The 23,303-nt window shown below is 41.9% G+C and overlaps 1 protein-coding gene across 2 annotated transcripts in view; it reads right to left on the minus strand.

Annotated features, from left to right (window-relative positions):
* Positions 1–5,206: 5,206 nt before the first annotated feature.
* The window catches only part of PLPPR1 (phospholipid phosphatase related 1), a 191,939-nt gene continuing 173,842 nt past the window's right edge, over positions 5,207–23,303 (minus strand). The window contains exons 5-8 of one of the 2 annotated variants that reach the window (XM_036330184.1): positions 20,359–20,609; positions 16,009–16,185; positions 12,194–12,325; positions 5,207–6,539 (exon numbers count right to left, since the gene is read on the minus strand). In XM_036330184.1, coding sequence (XP_036186077.1) covers positions 6,507–6,539; positions 12,194–12,325; positions 16,009–16,185; positions 20,359–20,609 — 593 coding nt within the window. In that variant the 3' untranslated portion in view covers positions 5,207–6,506. The remainder of the gene's footprint in view (positions 6,540–12,193; positions 12,326–16,008; positions 16,186–20,358; positions 20,610–23,303) is intronic. The other variant, XM_036330185.1, reaches the window with a different exon arrangement.

Below are 23,303 nucleotides of genomic sequence, written 5' to 3' on the forward strand. Positions count from 1 at the left end.
TGGACTGTGGGCTTGTCTCTTATTTGTACTGAAGACTATCGTGGACACTCTCCCTTGATCTGGACTGAGGTGGTATAGTAGGATAAATTGCACAGCCAAAATTTTAAAATGAAAATTGAGTGAGAGGAATTAAAAATCAGTAACCATTTTGAATTTATTTATTAGACTTTTAAAATTTTGTAAGCTCACATAATATGCATAACCTGAGCATTATGTATTGTAGTGAGCGGTGACTGTGTTACATTTTCTTTGTGATGATGGGATAGTGAGAAGTGAAATCTATGGTGAGTAGAGTCACCTTCTGAGTGGAGATGAGCTGACAATAAGCCACCTATTTTACAGAAACGCAGACACAAAAATGCTTATTGAGTGTTTACTGTATACTAAAAACTCTGCTAAGGCTTTTCACAGTTAGTTACCTGATTTAATTCTCACATTAACTTTATGGTGTACCTTCCCCATTCAATGCTCTCACTTCAACAGTGAGCACCTGGTGAGGCTGGGAGTTCAACTTGCACTGTAATTCAGCCAATCACAAGATAAGATTCTGGGTTTGATTTTTAGCAATCTCAGCCCTGTGGCTAGAGGAGATAAGGATATTCTTCAGAGCACACATAGAGGCTTTCAGATCATTTATGGGCACATAAGCTTGGAATTAAAATCCCCGAGTTCATCCTTTTCTTCTTCACTTTGTCCAGTGACATTAAGATCAACTAGGTGATCTTACATTTGTTAGTTTACCAACCAGTCAGTACCCAAATGTGTATTAGTTGAGACTCTCCAAAGAAACAACAGCAACAGAATGTATACAGAGAAATACATTTACTATAAGGAACTGGCTCATGAAACTGTAGAATCTGAGGAGTCCCAAGAGCTGCAATTGGCAAGCTGGAATCGAGGAAAGCTGATGTAAGTCTAGCCTGAAGGCCTAAAAACCAGGAGAGCCACTATGAAAATTCCAGTCTGAAAGCTGGCAGGCTCAAGGTCCAAGTGCCAATGCTTCATCTGAGCGTGAAGGCAGGAAAAGACCAATGTCCTAGCTCTAACAGCCAGGCAGGGGGCATTCCTTCTTACTTGAAGGAAGGTCAGCGTTTTCATCCTACTCAGCTTTCAACTCATTGGATAGGCTTTACTCAGTCTACTGATTCAAGACGTTAATCTCATCCAAAACACCCTCACAGACATACCCAGAATAATGTTTGACCAAATGTCTGGGCACCTGGTAGTTCAGTTAGGCTGATATAAAATGAACCATCACAGCATAAGGAGACACTAAAATATTTCCATTTTAGTGCTGTGTTAATTAAGCAGTGGAGAGCTTACTTTACCTAAACTCACATAAGTAGAGATAAGTTAACAATAGGATTGAATTTACAGTCTTTTCCCAAGACTCCTGTAACTATTATTTCACCGAGCTGACAGCAGTATCTACCCAGGTTGCCGTAGCTTTTCTGTTATGGCTTCTAATATAATTGAGGCTGAATGTGGTAAGTGTCCTTATAATTTCTCAGTTTGTTTGGCTCAGCATGTAATAGTAAAAGAGAGACTTTGGCAGTTAAAAAAAAAAAGTATTATGTAAAGTCTCTTACATAATAGTAAAAGACAGACTTTCTCCTAGTCCAAAGTCATGGGACGGGGCCTTTGCAAATACTTTGATATTACCACACGCACAGAAAGATAAAGCAGGCCAAACAGAGGTGTGTTTTGACCTCAGTGAGAAAGGTCCAGTGAGTGTTCGCCATTGTCCGGAATGAGAAAAACTGGGACAGAGAAGAAGACAACCCATCAGTTGAGGAAAATCAGAGAAAAGTCATGTTGGCCATGGGACCAGGGCTGTGCAGTCAGCTTTTCCCAGGGCTTATTGAAATATCCATATACACTATTTTATTTTATTTTCTTGGCTGGGATTTCATGCTCACCGAACAACCTTTTAACTAACAGAATGGCTTTGTAGACATCTCAATTACAAGATGGGGTACCAGAGAGAGAATGTCAAATTCTGGACACCAGAGAGAGATGATTCTACCATCAATTAATAAATGGCTTTTTAGTTTAGGTTATGATGTGTTAGAGATAATATTTTTAAATGTACTTACATGCATTTCTCTCGGCATTCCCTTGCTCCTTTCCCCACCCCGTGCTATTTACTTGCTTTGGGGAGGTTTAAAATTATTACAACAATCATGTGAAGAGAAGAAAAGTGTTAATGTCTGAAAAAGGGATTGATTTTACCATGAAGAGACTGGACTAACCGGAGGAGAGGCAAATACACTTAATAGGCAAATTAAGTTTACTTTTTCCCCCTCTACTCAGTGGGATAGAGAGGCTCATTAGGAGGTTTAGATTAGTGTTAGAAAATATTTACGCAGAGAAACGGGTTATCCTGCTACATTCAATTGGTAAGAGTCCTTCACAAAACACTGGTCATCTCTGAGGAGCTCAGAGCCTAGTTTCAGCCCCGCAGGCTGAGGTTCAGACCTGGCATGTGGTGACTTTTGTCCTGAGAATCCTGCGTGAGTGATCAGGTAGAATCAGAGACCACACCTTCCTTGCCTTGACACCCTGCCCCACCAGTTGTGGTAAAGTTACTGTGAAAAGCTATGGAAATACGCTTATGGGGGGGGGGGGGGGGGGGGGTGGTGGTAATTGTTACTCCCAAGCAGGGGAGTTAATTTTAGAAAAGTTTCTCTAGAAAGCAAGTGTTACTGAAAGCTGTCATCTCACCACATCCAATCCAGCTTCAAATCCTGCTGAGTCTACCTCCCCGCTGTTTTTCGTATCCTTCCAACCCACTCTCCATCATTACTACCACTACCCTCGTTCAAGTCGTAATCGTGGATTGCCCAATACAGCGACCTCTTAATTGATCATCTCCTTTCCATTCTTGATTCTGTTCAATACAGTCTACACACAGAAGCAGCTCAGAAGGATTTCTGAGAAAGACAAACCTGATATGTCGTTCTCTTGCTTACTGAGGGCTTTCTGTCTTTTAAGGGTGTCCTGTAACTTTAGAGTAAGTTCTAAAATCCACAACAAGGCCTCCAAAGCCACCAACATGCTCACCAGCATCATCAAACACCTCTCACTGTCCTCCAGTCACTCTGGCTTCCCTTTACTTCTTCACGTGCGTAAAGCTCTTTCCTGCCCCAGGACCTTTCCACATGCTGTTTCCTTGGACTCATATGCATTTCTCTGCTTCTGTCTAGTCACTTCCTACTCATTCTAACATATATGTCAGTTTTTTAAAGAAGCCTTTTCTATTAACTATCTTGCCTTATCTAAATCAGGTCGCCCTTCAAAGCACTAATTATGTATCAATTGGCTTGTGGTTGTTTTCCTTTTTTTTTCTATACTTGATTCTAAGTTCCATGAGGGTAAGAAGTAGGTCAATTTATTTTGCTGCACATTCCCCGTTCTTAGCATAATTCCTGACATACCATAGAAGCTCATTAAATACTTATCAAAGGAATAAATGTATCAATCGATCCCGGGACATCAGGATCAAGAACAAAGACACAACTAAGAGGTTTGGTGTTCATTACAAAATTCCCACAGTAGTACAAGGGATGATAGAAAATGACAGGCTAGTTCTAGTACACATTTTGAATTCAGCAGGGCAGAAATAGTGTAACAGCTTTAATGTAAATACTCCTTAAAACAAACTAGGGCAATCTAGTATTTAATGTATCTGCTTCCAAGATATTTAACACACTTGAGAGGTTCTGGTGGTTGCACATAATATGGAAATCAAGTCAACTTTTTGAAACAAAAACGCTACCCCTGGCTCTTCTGCTCTTTAAATCATCCCAGCGATACCCACTCCTTCTCTTTCTGAGTATGGGATTATGCCTGTTTGCATTCTCCAGTTCAGTAGAGCAACATACAGCCCTTCTGTCGATCACAGCCTAACAGGGAGATCTTTAGGCCTTACTGAAAGAGACACCCACATGTTCATAACTGCTGAGTGCAGTCTCCTCACCCTTACTATTCCTGTATCTAAATAAACTTATCTTTCACATGCCTTTAGGAGCCATTAAAATTCTCTTTATGTCTAAGTGAGTCAGGTCTCCTTTAGCCAAATTAGGAGGAAGTCTGTAATCCATAGACGTGACACATTTTAACTGTTTACCCTGTCAAACCCTGTTCTGGGTGCTGAACCAAAGACATAGTTATCCTCAGGGGCTAATCGTCTCATGAGGTTGCTTATATCAACACTCTTTGTTAGCCTTTCTTTAGTTTCTTCCTACTTCCCTCTCACAGTGAGTCAGACTTCTCAGGCTCCTCTGGGCTTTCCTTAAAAAGAGGAAGAAAAGATCATTGCAGAATTCACTCTTTCTGAGGCTAAGTGATCACTTGTCCTATGTAGACAGAGGGCTTTTTTTGGGATAAGGCCCACGTGAGGGGTCCCTAGCCCTAGGAAATGAATCTCCATTGGCAGGCTTGAAAGATGATGTGAGGTCCGTGAAGCAACTTGGGGCTAAATAGGGGCAACACCAAGGTTGCCATGGCATAATGGTAGGAATCAGACTGGCTCAGGGGTCCCAGTGATGTGAACCCAGACATGCCCCTTAGTTCCAAGTACCTTAGCAAGGTGTCCTGTGGAACATGACTCCGTCATGTACCAATATACCCGAAGCCAAAGGCCAGGAAATAGGGGTCTGTGGTTAGAGAGCTCGGGACATTTCTACTAGGTCCTTCCAGATTGAAACCAGAGAGAAGAATACAAGGATAATGCTCAAATCATCAACTTAAGTTCTTGAAAATACCATCTGGTAGGTAGATAGTTAAATGGCCTCTCATTGAGGCAAGAAATGGATAATGTAAAATCAGTATAGCCTGACAGCATTTTCCAGAATGCCTTTCCATGAGCATGAAATAGAGTTGAATTTTCACTGTTGTTATAAAATAAAAATCCTAAAATATGTTTAGAAAACGAATCAGTCTGAAATTCGGCAACATTACATGTAGATAGTTTATATAAGAGCCCAAAGCTTGCAAGTTCCTTCTCATAAACAGAATCCATCCTTCTCATGACATGCTTTTTTTTGTTGTTTTTACCTACAACATCCCCAGAACCATCTAAGTAGGCATTTCACCTGTACCACCCCCTGAACCATCTAAGTAGGTAACTTTTTTTGTTGTTGTTGTTTGTTTTTGAGGAAAAAGCCTTTGGATACATTGAAGGCATCGTGATGTAGTGGGAAGAGTGGAATTCGGAGCCAGGCAGACCTGGATTCTAACACTGGTGCTGTATGTGCAGCCTCTTTTAGGATTTAGCTCAGCAGGCTTGGAACTGCAAAGTATGAATGTATACTGAGGACACTTCATTGTGATGATTCCAATACCTCTGCCCAGTGGATGAAGCTGAAAATAAAGGACATGAGCCAGAATACATTTTGTGATAACTTTTTTTTCCCCTTCTCTTTAGAAAAAAAAAAATATGTACAAAAAAAGGTAAGAAGAGCCAACATGGAAGTGTCAAGAAAACATTCGGATAGGTACAGACAAGGGAGCTCCTCTCTTAAAGGAGTGTCACATCGGTTATCACCATGCTAGAAAAGTGAGATGCAGTTAAAATTCTAGAACAATTAAAAGCCACAAAATCAAGCTGTTGCTCTGGGCTCTGGGTTGTAGATGCTCTGATAATAACCTTTCTGTAAAATAATACTGTGCAAACTGTAAAATATTCATTTTCATATAAAGTCCATACAATATGATATACAAAACTATTGAGTTGACAGGGGAGGCTGGTGCTGGCTGCTTTTGAAAGAAGGCTAGGGTCACATGCCTGCCCAAGGGCATAATTCCAGAATCATCTTGAGTTTCGTAGATGGGAGAGACCATTGTCTAAGAAAGAATCATATAATCCCAATATCCCTCAAATTCAGGATTTTTCTGCCAATTGTTTGTGTAACGAGGTGACTTCATTAATATATTACTTTAACTTAGAATGCAATGACACATGAAGAGATCAGAACACCAAGTTCTTTTTGAAAGTAATATTTCTTTCTGTACAATTTGATTTTGACATTTGCCATTATCCAACACTGTCCACCCTGCAACTCAAAAGTTAACTTTCATTAATATTCAAAAATTCTGGAGGAGGCAGCAACTGTGATAATAAACGGTTAAAGTGAATTGTTAATATTAATTTTATTTCTGTGTCTATAAAACTGAGAAAAGATCTGTGTACAAATATCACAAAACAACATCAATCATTGAATAAATGTGGTTCTTCAATGCACACTTGAACAAGAAGAAAATTTTGTTGGTTTGAAATTCTGGCATAAATATATTAAAGCTGACCAAAAAAAAAAAAAAAAAAAAAAAAAATCAGGGCAAGCTACATCACTTCCTCATACAAAAATGTACAAAACATTAGCCTCTAACTAGATAAACATAATACTTGTCTTCACAGTTTGACATTGAGTAACTGTGTGTCTTGAAGTATTGAATTAGAGGGTGATTAAAAAAAACACAAACCAGCTTGTGACACATCAGCCGTCTCAGGTAACTTCGGTCATGGAGGCAGAGTGATTCTGCAAACACAAGCAGATAAAATCTTAGCGATGGGTTGATTGACACCTACATGCACACACTCATCTTTCCCTCCTGAATCTCTCTTGCTTTCTTATCTCCTCGAGTTTGCACAGGCTGTTCCCTCTCTTTGATATGCTTTTCTGAGACCTCTGAAATTATTGCCTCTCCTGGTAAATCTTCCCTCATTTTTCAACCCAAATCAGATGATTTTTTCATCCAAATTTGTTCTCTCTATATAATTCTGCTTTATGTTATACTTACTATATATAGGATCTCAAATAACTATAGCTATCTCCCACATCTTTTAAAAGGAAACTAGAGGCCCGATGCACGAAATTCATGCAAGAGTAGGCCTTCCTTCCCCTGGCTGCCGGCACCAGCTTCCCTCTGGCACCCGGGACCCGGGCTTCCCTCATAGCCCAAGCTTTGTGCAGAAGGTTGTGCGGAAGGATGTCAGTCTAATTTGCATATTATGCTTTTATTATTATAGATGTTTTTAGTATTGGACAGTTCTAATTTTTGAAAAATTTCCATATTATTTATTCTTTGAGTCATGAGTTATATAGCAGTGAGTTTAATATTTTCAAATGCATAGGTGTTTTTTAGATATTTTTGAAATTTTTTTCTAGAGAATATAGTCTGTATGATATAGATTCTTTAAAATTCCTTGAGATTTACTTTATAGTCCTCTATGTGGTTTGTTTTCATGTTTCATGTGTTTTGAGAAGGATTATACATAATGCACATTAGATCACCCTTTTTAAACATTGATGTCTTTACTATATTTTGTTTGCTTATTAATTACAGAGAGAAATGTGCTAAAATTTCCTACTATGATTGCAGCTTTTTCTAGTCAATTTTTGTTTATATGCTTGTTTATATAACCCCTATATTTTGTTTATATAATTTATATATGCAGTTGACCCTTGAACAACATGGGTTTGAACTGTGTGGGTCCACTTATAAGCAGATTTTTTCCAATAAATACTATAAATGTATTTTCCTTTAGGATTTCCTTTCTTTTTAAAATATGTATTTTAATTGATTTCAGAGAGGAAGAGAGAGGGAGAGAGAAATAGAAATATCAATGATGAGAATCATTGTTTGGCTGCCTCCTGCATGCCTCCTATTGGAAATCAAGCCCACAACCCAGGCATGTGCCCTGACCGGGAACTGAACTTAGATCTCCTGGTTCCTAGGTTGATTGTCAATCACTAAGCCACATTGGCTGGGCTCCTTTATGATTTTTAAAATAATATTTTCTCTTCTCCAGCTTACTTTATTGTAAGAATACAGTATTAATATATATAACATAAAATATGTGTTAATTGACTGTTTATGTTCTTGGCTTCTGGTCAATAGTAGACTATTAGCAAAGTTTGGGGGGAGTCAAAATTTATACATGGATTTTCAACTCTGTGTGTGTGTGTGTGGGGGGGTCAGGTCCCCAAACCCTATGTTGTTCAAGAGTTAATTGCATAACCCGCACCTTTTGCGGCCCAAAGCTTCCTCTTTTGTTTGAACTTAACCTCTCCCATCTCATCCTCAGCTCCCAAGTGCATAGAATTGGCAAATAACTTAAGAAACTGTGGCTATAGCTGTAATTAATTATTACAGGTTTCCTGATTCCTGTTTGAGAGCTCAAATTAGAATTTTAGAAATTACCTATTTTGTATTTTTCAAGGTACTCTTATCTGTCATATTTGTAAAAATTAAGGCTGGATGCATTTTTACCATAATGTGAAAAATAACTGTTATAGTATGCTTCCCTTTTGAAAATTGATTTTTGGCTAATACTTCGGTCATTTATAATATTCCATTTAAGAGTAAAAGCTTAAGAAAAAGTCATCCAACACTCTAAGATAACTAAATGGGTGACTTTGGGCAGATTTCTTTCTCTCCGAGTTCGTGCTCTCCAAGTCCTCTTTGCTACTTAGAATATGAAATCTTTGATATCACTGGCATGAAGGGGGCCAATAGAATTCCTCTGGGAATTTTTCTTAAATATAATCTTTTCCCCCTCCAAATTGCTGAATTAGAATCTCCTGGAGTAAGGTCCCAGGCATTTGGATCTCCCATGGATTAGATTCTTGTGTGTGTTAAAGAAAAAACAAGTCTTCTTCCCCTCTCCCCCATCTGGAGACACAAGGAAACGAAATTGTTCAACACTAAGCTTGATTGCTCTGGGGAATGTGGGCATGCAGATGCAGAGAGTGGCTTGAAGCCAATGTCTTTAGGATCCTAATAACTCTATAGGACCACAGAATAATGCTTTGGAAATGTGGCCATTTTTGTTTTGTTTGCATTCTGTAATTATCTACTTTCTGGTTTCTCTTCAGTACTTAGGAAAGATTTTAGAAAAATGCACCCTGTCTCCATCAACCCAACCAAGGGGAGTCACAGAAGGCAGACAATCAAATGTGAGTTGATATTTGAGAGAGGAAAGCAACACAGTAGCTCTGGGGACTCCATGTGGCAAAGGGGAAAGAAGGTGTCAGGAGGAAGGAAAGAGGGACGACTGGGTACCCTCCCCATCCAGACAATCTACTCTTCTCCTTGAGGTATTTTGAACAGTCGGATGGATTTCATGGGTGTGAATGGTGCTCTGAAGAGAGGTTCAGATCTCCTGTCCGATCCCCCAGATCCACCTCCTGGGTAGATGGCTCCAATTCAGCAATGGCAAAGGACTAGCTTCTAACCGAAAACATGGGTGTTGGAATTGCACAGGGGAGCTCTTGCCCACAGGGGAAAAGGGAGGAAATATTTATATGGGAAGAGCTATAGCTCAGTTCAAACACACTAACCCCTAGGACATGTTTCCATTTTCAAATGAGAGTTGCAGATTTCAAAATGAAATGTCCCTGGAATGAAATCAGGGCCTTGAGAAATAGATAGGCTTGTGTCTTCATTTTGACTGGGTTACGTAAACACTTTGTGCTTTACTCACTTCATCTATAAAATAGAATAATGATGCCAATTGCAGGATTCTTGTGAGATTGAATGTGATGGTTTGAAATAAACCAGCTTTCTTGACCAACAAATACAGGGAACATTCTCTTCACTCGCCCTGTGGAAATATTTGACATTAATAGCGGTGGGTGGTTACTTGAACCTCCCACGTTGGTATGAAAGACATCACTTGAGAGGTCAGAACTTCCATCCAGCTTCCTGTAGCTTCACTTGGACTAGCCTGCACAAGTCCTGTTCGCTGTTGCTCATACATTTCTAATTCCCATCGAGGTTCTATGGCCTGATTTTAGGTTCTTTGTTTTGACTCAAGCGTCTAGCTCAGGCGTTGGTTCTGGCTTGCATCTGTCTACTCGCCAAACATTATTTCACACCCAGTGAATGCCAGGAAATATGAAGAGTCAGGAAGATATAGTTCAGATCCTCAAAGATCTCTAAGTCCTTGTAGGAGGCAGATGTGAGGGGATATTCTTGGCTTTAATTGTGAGGGGCGGTCCAGAGGGACTCTGAGGGTCCTCTGGCCCAAGACTGGTATTCAGGGAAGGCCTCAAGTTGTACCTAGATGAGGTGATCTACCTGGATACAAAGATATGTGAAAGAAGTTCCACTATTGCCTATTGTGAGCAATAAATCAATATATTAATTAAAAGATTTTTAAAAATCTATCTTATGAATAGCAGTTTTTGAAACCCTGTTTGGCACTTCATTTTTCAATGTAAGTGGAATCTCCCAAAATATGGCCTGGTTGTCTCTTGGCCTGGTCAACTATTCATGTCTTGAAGAGAAGAGAGAAGGTGGAGAAGGCTTCAGACAGAGGGTTACGCTTGAGCAATGTCGGGAGGGAAGATGGGTCGACAAGAGGTGTCCTTAGACGGGGATGTTCCAGGTGAAGTAAACATTTACAAGGACACAGAGATTGACATGTTTGTGGAACTCAGCAAATATTTCTGTTTGCTTTTCAAACCGACCTTTGTCTTTAGTTGCTTCACCTCAAAAAATAGAGGGAGCCACTCTGACGTCACCAGGTATAGAAACTTAATGAGATAGGGGAAAAAAACTAGGGAGGGTCTATTTCACCATTTCATTACAAGGTCTCATTTTTTAAGCTAATTTGACATTCCACCTGCATCAACAGGCTTTCTATAAATAAACCAGTAAGATATTTTCAGTACATTCTTTCTAATTAGACAGTCAAAAATTTCATCTTAATACAGGTTAAGAGAAAATAAACAAATAAAATACTTGGCACTGGATTTAAGGGAGAGCCCTAAATATTTTTTCCCAGGGTGGAAATAGCTTTATTGGATTTTTCTTCTGGTTTATTGATAACATTTAAGAGTATAGTCATCTTAGAGATATGGCTGATAGTTAATGATCTTTATTTATTTATTTATTTTTAAATGTATTTCTTTATTGATTTCAGATAGGAAGGAAGAGGGAGAGAGAGAAACATCAATGATGAGAGAGAATCATTGATCGCTGCCTCCTGCACACCCCCTACTGGGGATCAAGCCCACAACGTGGGCATGTGCCCTTGGCCAGAATAGAACCTGGGACCCTTCAGTCCACAGGCTGACGCTCTATCCACTGAGCCAAACTGGCTAGGGCGTTAATAATTTTTAAATAAAATAGTGAAAAATATTTTTATACTGTACTGATATGAAGCACACACTAATTCCAGGGGGGTGGAGGTGACTTACTTTCCTTTGCAGGATCTATACAAATGGATTAGAAAGAAAATGCCATATGGAAACAAGATTTCAAGATAGATTGTTATAGAAAGTAAACATGTGGGCAGAAATCACTCCCCTCTCTACTTAAAGAGCTACCCATTTAGCTCTCTGACATGCCGGGTATGTGGTTTTGGGCAAGTGATTTAACACCTTGATATTCAGTATTCCTATATTTAACCCGGAAATGGGGATGATACTATTGATTCAATAGGTTTTTGTTCACATCAGAGAATATTTGTAAAGCCCCTTGCAACTGTCCAAGGTAAAAGTGAGCGAGTGAGGAATGCCATCTTCTCCACGCTTTCCCTGTCTTCTCAGACAGAATGTATCTCTCTTCATTTATATTCACACAGCAAATCTTGGACCTGTGACTCATCATGCCAGCTTATGATGACTCACTGACATCTGCCTTCCTTAATCATCTGAGAGTTCTTTGAGGGCAAGGATGGTGTGGCTAATTATTTTCTGTATCCCTGGTGTAAATAAGTGATCAGCAAGTATTGTTGCATCGGATTTTTGATGGTTGTTATCAGAACAGATCCAAAAGGACACTTGCATCTATTCTGTCAATAACCTTGTAAATGTGCTTCTAGTTTACATCTGTCAGTACATATAATAAAACCGTTTTCTTTCCAAATAATGTCCTAGTTATTGAATCAAATGGACCTCCCACATAAGTGGTCCAGATTTCTTAACTGTGCTATCCCCCTGGAGGCCAAGGTGTCCTGAAGCAGCCGAGGTTCACGTGCGGCTAAGAACTTCCTGGGACTCATGATTGCCAAGCCCCAGGATAAAGGCAAGACTGCCGGAGGGGAGCTGTTAAGTTACCAAGGGCCTTTACACCAGACTTTTACTGCTGCTGGGCGGATGCAGTGGTGCCTGCTCTCAATAGAATAGTTGAACGGAACAGGCCTGAGCCTATGGGCTTGGTTGCTATAGCCACTTTACTATACCTGTGCACTTAAGGTTTCCAGAGGGCTCTCTATCCTTGGGAAAGCCATTAGGGGCACTCCACGGGGATCCTCAGGTTTGGGTTTGGAAGGAGATCCTTGTGTTCCTTTAAAGTTATGGACCACACACATTCCCTGCAGGATGAGGGGTAAAAAGATCGGGTCAGACTATAGCTGTCAGGGCTTGGTCATCTCTGAGAGTGGCAGGCTGTTCCACTGGAATGTCATTGCCATAGTGACTTCTTCCTTTGAGCCAGCGGGTAGGGACCATGGAAAGACCTTGGGCGCAGCCCAGGGTACCTGCTGAGCACATTCTAAGTCAGTGATGGCGAACCTTTTGAGCTCGGCGTGTCAGCATTTTGAAAAACCCTAACTTAACTCTGGTGCCGTGTCACATATAGACATTTTTTCATATTTGCAACCATAGTAAAACAAAGATTTATATTTTTGATATTTATTTTATATATTTAAATACCATTTAACAAAGAAAAATCAGCCAAAAAAATGAGTTCGTGTGTCACCTCTGACACGCGTGTCATAGGTTCGCCATCACTGTTCTAAGTGCTGAGGAAGCACCCGTGGAATCACCAGATGGCCAATGATAATCCGTCCACCCACTGAGCCTGACCTGTGAAATGAGAGTAATATAATACCTACCTCATAAATTCATAAGGATGAAAAGACACGATGGTTATAACACACCTGACATTTATTGAGGGCAACTATGTGTTGGGCATTGTCCTGAGACTTTTACTTACTTCATTTAATCTTCTCAACAATCTTACAACTTAGGGAAGGAGGCACAGAGAAGCTAGGTAATTTGCCCAACGTCATAAAGGGATTTAAACTCCATAGCTCACACCACTATTATATTTTGCCTCTTAACAAGTGCCAAACATATAGCAAATACTCATTCACTGTTAGCTAGTCTTTAACTTCTACCTAAAATGATCATCCTTAAATCATGTGACCACTATAGGCTGGAGATTAAATAACTCATTAGTGACACTTTTATTGCTTCCATTAAGAAACTTTCCCTCTAAATAACTACCTACTCTTCTTTATTTCCTACTGAGGCCCCTTCATACCTCAGTCTGTTTTCACCATCTGGTCTGCTTCTGTTGCCCATGCAGTTTGTCTGTTTCTTTCCACACTTTTCTCTCATTGTTCTGCATCTTTGCTTCTATATCCAGTGCCTCTGAGCCTTTCCTGTCATTCTTCCAACCCTGCAGAACATTTTCATAAATATTCCCTCCCTCCCTCCATCTCTGCTTAAACTCCCTCCACTCAGGAAATGGGAGAGGTGGAAGGTGTTGAAGTTGAAGAGACTCTGGAGTTGAAAAGACTCAGGCTGGCACAGCTTATTGATTGTGTAGCCATTGGGCAAGTTACTTATCTTTGAGCCTCAGTTTCCTCCTCTATGAAATGAGGATAAGAACACTGTGAGGGCTGTCCTAGGGGCACATGAAGTGTCGGGTATATAGTAATTGCTCAACTAATAATCTCCCCCTCCACCCATCCTTTTCATCTTCATAGGAAACACAAAACAATAATGAACATATGCCACAAGTGTGCTCCTCTTCTTGGACTCTCCTCTCCTTTTCTGTCTGCTCTCCAAGTCTCTGCTTTGGAATGCTTCCAGTCTTTTCTATAACATCCTCCCCTTCCCATATTCCAGCTTACTGAGTGGGCATGTGAGGTTGTGTGCATGTGCACATGTAGTTACAGTGTGGTCTGTCACCTGCCGAGCAACTCAACAGCAGGGCTGGGTCTTACAAAAAGATCATTTGTGGAGAACAAGTTTTGACATTTGCCGTCAGTTGGGAAGCCAATAACGGGCCACGCAGTAGGAAGCAGGGCTATGAGTCACTGAGAGAAAACAAGTTTAATGTTAAAGCAGAATCTGTATATGGGGCCTTAGCAAACACAAAGCATTTTGTAGGTTTCATCCTGGAAAAACCCCATCGCATTTTTTTTTTTTTTTTGGGTAGTCAACACTGCTCTTTCTCTCTAGCTGGGGCGGGCTGGCTCCAGGGCTGAGGGACAGCAGCATTGGCTGACTTTCCTTTTGAGCCCTCTCATGGATGCAGTCTTGATGTCTCTTTGAAAACTCTACCCTCTCTGAAGTCACCTCTAGTCTTTCCCTCTTTAAAAAAAGCAGCCTTAGGAAAATATCCCCTATGAGACATCAACGCCTCAGAACATCCTCAGCACCACGCTTCCTGCGGCTTCACCCAGCGATTTTGCGTGTAAGGACACCTTTCACTGTAGAAGAAAAGCCTGGATCCATTAAAAATAATTTTGAATTGGAATGGAGTTTCCCAATCAGTGTTCTGAATAAGTGTGAGCATTTTCTGTGTGCACCTTCGCCAACAGAAACACTGGGAAACGGTTAGTGGTTGGGAGAGGCGTGTGTGCACTTTATATATGTTGGGAGGACAAGGAGGAGTTAGGCCATAGGACTGTGAAATCCTTCTGTGTGGGATGCCAGTCTTACTGACTGCAGAAAGGAGGGACATCCAGACTGCGCTGGCTTCAGTCTCAGACGGGAAGCGGGCTGAATATTGTGAGGGATTCACTTCATGAGCAACATGTGGCTCTCCAGGCCTGGTGAGTGGCCGTAAATCCTCTTGGGCCTATTTTAAATCCTTGAGAGGATTATTAAAAACCCGCACCTCTATGGTATGCCCATGCAACAGAATACTATACAGCAAGAAAAAGGAATGAATTGATACTAGTACATGCTACAACACGAACGCCTCTGATAATAATTATGCTGGGTGAAAGATGCCAGAGAAAAAATACATACTATATGGTTCAATTTCTATGAAATCCTAGGGAAGGCAAACTAATATAGGGTGAGGAAAAGAAGATCAGTGGTAGCTTGGGAATGAGGGGAAGGAGAGGGTGGGAGACAAGGACGAATCTAGATGTCAAAATTGATCAAATTGTACACTTGTTGTGCCATATGGTATAGGCCTATCAGACCTCAATAAAATTGGAAAAAACACACCCCCCAAAACAATAAAAATTAACCCATCTCTTCCAATCCAACTTGGATTAAGGGATTTCCTAATTGAAGACGTAGGCAGGTCCCCATGTATTTGAGAAACTAAAATATCATCAGAAATATAAAGATATGGAGAAAACTGTGTGACCCTCAGCTCTTCTCTAGGAAGAGAATAATAGTTGCTGAGAAGCCACTTGTAGCAGAAACAAGATGTCTGAGGGCATGCTCAGATAATAACAGGCTTTCTGAGAAGTCTGTGGTTAGCTGAGAGTGTTCGTATTTCTGAGTGAGATATGCAAGTCGGCAGGAGCTCAGTGTCCTGGGATGCAGGGGAAGAGGCTGCCTGCTTCCACCAGCGGTCTTTGTTCTCTGTGCTTCCCCCAAGCAACACTTAGCTTCTCCCAACACATCCTGAACAAACATTTTAGAACAATGGCTTGAAGGTATGCAAATCACTATCTGCCCAGCCCCAGTCCCAGCCCCAATCCCAGCCCCAGCCCCAATCCCAGCCCCAGTCCCAATCCCAATCCCAATCCCAGTATTGAAGAAAATGGAGCAACCATTCTTCCTGGGCAATCTTCTCCCCCATCCCCAGGGGGAACATGCAATCACATTTCTGAAGGAAAGGGTGCGTCAGAAATCATTCTTGCAGCAATAGGATGCATAATACTTGCAGAATAATTGCAACTCTCAAGGTTCAGGCCAGAGAAACATGGGTGTAGATTGGGACGTCTGGGAACCTGACTCCCCATGGTCTTGGGCAGCCTCTCAGAGGGGACGAAAGGGAGAAAGAGGGAAGCTGACTTACCAGAAACAGGGCTACCGCAGTGCCCAGAATGAAGCCTGCGATCACATCGGAGCAGTGGTTCCTGTATTCAGAGACCCGGTTGAGGCCTGTCAGGAAGGCCATGCAGAGGGTCCCGAGGCACAGCACGGGCTTGGCCAGTCGGCTGCTCTTCGTCTTGATTGTGCTTGTGATGTACATCTGGAACAGGACAGAGATGGGGAGTGACCCGGAGGCTCCTCATACAGTGCACGCACATGCACGCACCAACGCACGCAAACAGGGGCTGTGCCAAAGCAACCACATCAACCAGGTGAACAGCTCCCCTCAGCTACGCAGTAGAGTTTGGGTAGAAAGAACAATGAAGCAAGAACAATGGACAGATGTCCATTAATGTGGTGTTTTGTATTCTAGGGGACATGTGAACAAAAATTATGCTTGACAGGAAGAATGGGCATGTAATAATGATCAGATTCAGAAGACACAGGTGTATTTTTAAAAATATATTTTTATTAATTCCAGAGAGGAAGGGAGAGGGAGCTAGAAACATCAATGATGAGAGAGAATCCTCAATTGGCTGCATCTTGCACACTTCCTACTGGGGATCGAGCCTGAAACCCAGGCATGTGTCCTGACCAGGAATCGAATGTGACCGCCTGGTTCATAGGTCGATGCTCAACCACTGAGCCACACCGACAGGCTCAGAAGCTGCAGTTTTCACGTAACAAATTTAAGCACCATTTTGGGTATTAAGAAACCCATGTGAGATTCTCAGATACCAAATAATCCTTCTATGAGAATGAAGTTTATGGAGAAGATCAGGTAGGTGAATGACTCTACATTTTACTTTTTGCGTCCCCCAGACTGCTAGCTGATTCTTTACACTTCCAAGCAATCAATACAAAAACATTTATTGATTACTTGATTGACTAAATTAGAACTTCCCAGTCAGTGTGTCACATGAATAGATTTCAGTTGTGCTGGAAATTGATTTCCACATTCCTTGGGACAACTGTGATCAGCTCTATCCATTCATTGACTCTAGTATATTTTAAAGTATTAATTTACAAAACTGTGTCAGGACATACAAAAGACTGGGAAGACCTAAACTAAGTAAAGAATGATTAAATTTATGACACTTGAAATTTATGAAGCCTGAGTGTATGTAGGCTGTTCTTTAATTTTATTTTTCAATTACAGTTGACATTCAATATCATTTTATATTAGTTTCAAGTGTAATATGTAGGCTATTCTCATTTCACTGTGAGGAGCTGGGCCATGCTTCATAGGCTCAGTTATCAAATGGGTTCCCAGTGGCCTAGTTAGGAAGATGTGTCTCTCAAATAAAAACTTTGTTAGATCTTCTTTGGTAATAGTTACAAGAAACCAGTAGAGGGCACTATTGATCCATCATTTCTTGAACAAAAGTGAGAAATGCATTTGCAACCCTGAAAAATAGTATGCTGATACTTAATTTATAGACTGTGGTGTGTTTGTGTGGCCTGAGCACATGCAAGTTCCAATAGGTGCATTTTACAATATCAGAATGGAAACTTAATTTTCTAGGATGATTTTCAACATGGTGTGAACACAGGGTGATGGGATTCTTTTCATTACATGTAGCAGATACCCTGAAAAACTGGTGAGATCAGAGCTACATAAATACAGCATGTTATTACCATTCTGAGGCTGTGTAAGCAATGCTATGTAACATTTATACCAGGTATATTTAAGTTTAGTTTTTCTATATTGTTTTTAAATATAACCTTTATAAATCTTTCCTATTAAATTACAGACTATTAAGAGTATGAGGCCTACAGTTAATTAGCATTCTTCACAGTATGAACTAGTACTTAGGAAAAACCTGTTGAGTAATTTCTGAAAGGACTTCACACATAATAGGGGCTCAGAAATGTTTGCACAATTGGAATCTTGTATCAGGGTTTATAGAGAGGCGTGACTCGAATTGGCTTATATCTGAATCCTTGAAAATGTGCTATAGCCGCATCTATTCTGAGTGAGCTGGCTCTACTTACTGTTTCTCCCCCAAAATAAATTTACATCTTACTTGATGAGGGCAGTTTATTAATTTTTATAATGGTATTGCAAAATTAATTTCACATAGCAATGAGTTGAGCCTGATAAAAATATAGAAAATGGTGCAAAAGTACATTGCTTCACCCTGGCTGGTGTGGCTCAGTTGGTTGGGTGTCATCCCATACACTGAAAGGATTCCTGGTCAGGACACATGCCTGGGCTGAGCGCTCTCACATCGATGTTTCTCTCTCTCTCTCTCTCTCTCTCTCTCTCTCTCAAAACCAATAAAAATATTTTAAAAGTACATTGCTTCATATAACTTAGGTTCTAGATAACTTAAGGCAAGTCAATATTTTGAATATGAAAAAATATGGTGAATGCCTGCGGAGAGGACTTTCTTTGCTTAAAAGGAAAGAAACCTGGCATGGTTGTTTGTTTGTTTGTTTAAATAAAGTGAAGAAGCCTCACTGAGCTATAATGGATCTGCTTCGTAAATTGAGGCTTCGGTGTGATTTATGTTTGTGTTTTCTTACTGTGGGGGGAGGGGCAGCTGAAATAACTTTCATCACGCATTCATTAAAGAAAAACCTTAAAGGAATAATGAAGAAGACATTTTGGATAATTGGTGGTTGGTAAATTGGTGCTATGGATGTGATCCTGTAAATGGGACTCCAAGGAAACTTTGTTTTAGAGAGAATATTTATCGATTATCTTAAAGTCTACTAAAGAGACAGACTAGTCGTGAGCCGCTCTTTTCCTCCCTGAATGTATGTAATTCAGAGTAATTGCAGGAACTCTCTTCCCTCAGAGGCAGACTCTCAGGGAGGGGATGGGGACGTGCTCCCCGGGGGGTGGGGGGCATGCTCAGACGCTCTGGGCAGAATGGGCAGTTTGAACGGGGTGTTTTCTCAGTCTTCTCCTTCCCTCACCTTTCATTGAGAATCACTAGACCAGCCATCTCCTGAGTACAAAATGGGTAGAAGGAAGGGATATTTTCCACCAATAGTTGCACTTCCACGCTAACTGCCTATGATATTCAGCCTTTGATCTGATCCCTGTCAGTTCTATGCAAATGAAGGGAACCAAAGTTTTTCCACCCTGAAGCTGCCTTTTTGGGATATTGATTTTAAGCTGTTTATTAAGAAACAGGACCTCCCCACTTTTCCTGCCCAGGGGATTCAGAGAAACCTGTTTCAGGAGGGAGATCTTAGGATGCTGCTATAGCCTAATATGAATTAAGTGTGGTAAACAGGAGGGCTTGGGGCTGGAGCCTAGCAGCTAGCTGGCCCTGTGTCCCGCCATTTCTGAGTTGCCTAGCAAGGATTTTCCTGCCAGTGTGTTCTGCTTTCTCTCAATTACCTGTGACTCGCCCATCCTCACTTCTGAAATCTAATTTCCTGTTCCCCACCTTTCTCTTTTGTCCAAAATGTCTTATATACCCAAGGCGGCGTCATTGTTTTTTGGAATTTTCATGCCTATGAGAACTCCCAGTGCATATCTATTGAACTTTTGGGTTTTGCCCTTGTTAATCTATCTCTGTTAATTTGATAATTAGCACAGCCAGAATCACTTAGAAGGTGGGAGGGAAAGTATTATTATTTCTTCTAGCCCCCACAGAAGCAGAGGCCAGAGGAAGATGAAATGAGATCATTTCCCACATGGAAGAAATTAAAGATTAGGAAAAAAAAGCGAGACCATCATTTCTCCTTGTATTTTAAGATGAGTTGCACTTTAGGCTTTCTCTGTGATAACGGCAAAAAATGTAGAGAACATTATACCTCAGTGGGGGCACCAAAGCCTGAGAGCTCTGGAGAGCAGGGAGCAGCGAAGTGTTGGGTGTTGTGGGATCAGCCATCCATGTGGCAACGCGATGGAGAAGTGTCAGGAGGAGCAAGGGAAGCTGTTTTTCCCTGGGGTGTGTGCACTGCAGGGCCAGCCGTTCCTTTATGGCCCACACCTGCCAATCTGTAGGCAGGTGTGAGGAGTCTGTGCCGTCCTGGAACCAACCAAAACTTTGGCAGAGAGTGCTGTTGTGGGCTGTGAGAGAATCCTAGACACAAAGCCAGAAGCCTGGGTACCAGCTCTAACTGTGTGTTCTTAGCTGTTCTCAGGACCTCAGTTTCTGCATCAGTAAAATGGGGAGATTTGACTAATTGATTATCAACCTTCTTTCCAGAACTAATATCCTCTGGCAGGGTGGGGGCAACAGCATGATATCACCCAGGAGAAACACTTTGTAACAAGACTTTGATGAAAGAATGGGGGCGAGGACGGCAGAAAGACACACATCCCAGCCATCGCTCCACTTGGGAGAGACGGCCAGACTCGCAGACTCACCGTGGCATATAAGGCGGAGTAAACGCTCAGGGCAGCGTGTTTGGAAGGAAAGGATCTCCGAGCCTTTTCGATCACTTCCAGGTCCCCGGTACAAATGTTCCCATTGTTTATGAACTGGTGGTGGGCTCGGCAGTCCGTACTGGTGTAGTTCGGCTTGCACACCGTCAAGAAGTATGGCGTTAGGTGCCCAGTGACCACTTGTCCGGCGTTTACAAAAATGTCAGTAGCAAAAAGCCCAAACGCAAATACCCCTAGAAGAAGATTGAAAAGAATTAGAAATGGTGTCGCACACTGTTGACTGGTTTTATCTCTAAGAGGAAACACTGAGTCCAGGATAACCTATTGAAAACAGTTTCTCCCTGGTGCTGTTTGGAAATGCAACTTCTCCTAGCAGGCGTTACCTATCAGAGTGAATGAGGCTGGGGAGTTGTCCTTAAAAGAGAGAGAAAAGATCATTCCGGAAACCTTGATTGAATTGCGTGTTTCTTTTGATGTTGGGAAGAGAAAATGAGAAGAAGTAAAGAGGATTAAAGACAGATGCTGTTGACTGTATTAGTTTGCCTATTGCTGCTGTAACAAATTACCATAAACTGAGTGGCTCAGAACAACACAAACGTATCCTCGCGCAGTTCTGAAGGTCAGAAATATAAAACAGGTTTCACTGGGCTAATAACAAAGTGTAGGCAGGGTTTATTCCTTCTGGAAACTCCAGGGTAGAATTCATTCCTTGCCTTTTCAAGCTTCCACAAGATGCCTTCATTCCTATCTTGTGACTCCCACCCCCCTTTTCAGCAATCATATCATTATGACCTCGGCTTCCACTCTCCTTCTCTGACTCTCCCTTGCTTCCCTCTTGGGTCCACCTGGATAATCCAGGACATGGTCCTCATCTGAAGACCCTTAATTTAATCACACCTGTAAGTTCCCTCTTGTTCTGTAAGGTGCCATGTCCACAGTTTCCAGGGTTTAGATGCGGACATTTTGCGAGAGGAGGGCATCATTCTTCCTATCACACACACTGCTGTTTGGCTGAGAATCCTGTGGTTGGGCTTTATTTCCTGGATTCTCTCTGTTCTCTGGTAAATTCCACAGGATTCAGCCTACTAAGTGTGGAAATGATGGGCAGATTTCCTCACAGGAGGCCCCACTGTGAATTCTTCCAAAGCCTAGAGAGTACATGTAGAGATTATCTGTTAAGTATATCAAGAGAGGCTATTCAGAGCCCAGGTGTATACAAGCTGCTTAAAGGGATAAAGTCGACTTTCCAAATGCAGCTCAATTATGGGAGGAGTTGGCACGTGTGAGAGGCAGCGTAACCCTGGTGAATGTCAAGGGTCTGCTCTAGTTTCAATTAAAGTTCTACCCAATTTTGACTCCCATATTCAATGTCCTGAATCTGCAAATTGTGCTGATATCAGCACTCGAAAGTTAATCCATTATAGCAGAATGGAGACAGGTGTGGCTGAAAGCTTCATCCGGTTTCACTGTGATCTGTATTGATTGCTACAATTTTCTGTTTTGTGGCTTTGCCAGGATTCACATTCTCACAATGAGAACTGGCTCTTTCAACGGCATCAGCCAGCTCACCCTCGCAGGGTCTGACCTCCCAGAGCAGGCACTCATTGATCATTCGTGGCAATGTTCACCCCTACAGTCTGCAAGTCTGAATGGTTAGAATTTTTTTTTTTTTTCATCTTCAAGCAGGATTCTCCAAGAGCAGGTCTGGGGCTCTTTCGAGGGGGCAGTAAGTCCGTCTAGACATTCTTTTCCAGGAAACGAGGGTAATTTATGATCTGAAAGGGGAAAGTGACAGCGTTTTCCTCTGGCATTGTATTTGTCAGAAGTGCTTCCAATGAGGGCGGGTTCGTTCTTTCTGCGACAGAGGATTCCGAGGCTCCTTGGCTCATGTCTGCAGTGCCAGCTCTGTGGCCACGGTGACGGTGACAGCCGGTTCTCTTGGCTGTCGCGCGATAACATTGCTGAAAGTTGCTTTCCCCTCTCCTCTGCCTCCCCTGGACTACGTCTACCTCTCCTGATGGCTTAAGAAGCATCCGCTGCCCAAACATTTCATTCTGGTGCATTTGATGTAGCCTTAAAAGGGCACTGCAGCAGGCTGGGCAACACCCACCTGGCACAGGCCATGCCAACAAAGGGCGGTGGGACCTGCAGCGCTGGTGATTCACAGACAACGGCAGATCCCACAGCGCTTTTGTAAGAAAGGCCAGCCATGCCTGGCGCTCCACTCTGAGCTCCTTGAGTGTATTTTACAAGCCTCAGAAGCTAAAAATAGCTGTGTTTGTCCTCTGAGTCTGCCGGAACACCACTGATGGTCTCCTATATTGCAAGGTATTATTTGAAGGCATTTTAAACATGTTTAGGTACCCTAAAACTGGTGTCTAAAGGCCTTTAGGTGAGATCCTATTTTTGAAAATTTAACAGATGCTTTTTTCATCTCTGTCACTCTTCCTCCTTGTGGGTTCTATTTACCGTAGGGCTCGGCTCCCAGTGGTGCTCCCTGCCCCAGGAGCTGGTTATGTTTCTGAATGGATTTACAGCAGACACAACGCAGTCTAAAGCTGTGGGTCCAGCCTTATTGTTGTTGCTTCGTTTCTTTGGAATTCTGAAGAGGCTTGGCTGCGATGACCAAGAGCCATGGTCTGAAGGACCAGACCACTGGGTTTCAAGATCAACTCTGGGCTAGGGGAGGGTTTGGCTGAGGATGTCACCCACCCAAGGAGGAGAGAGAGCCCTCCCAATCTGGCTGCAGGAGTCAAGGGCCACTCCCATGCTCCCTGCCTCATGCTGGTTGTCAAATTCCAGGGGAAGGATAGCAATCTCCAGAACAATTTGGGAAATCCTGTGCCTCTCAAGGTGTAGCCCAGAAGCTCTGCACACCCCATCAGAGAAGTTTCACATGCAGCATGGGATCAGAGCAACAGGGCGCC

This window comes from Myotis myotis, unplaced genomic scaffold (assembly GCF_014108235.1).
Source record: "Myotis myotis isolate mMyoMyo1 unplaced genomic scaffold, mMyoMyo1.p scaffold_m19_p_12, whole genome shotgun sequence".
Taxonomy (NCBI): domain Eukaryota; kingdom Metazoa; phylum Chordata; class Mammalia; order Chiroptera; family Vespertilionidae; genus Myotis; species Myotis myotis.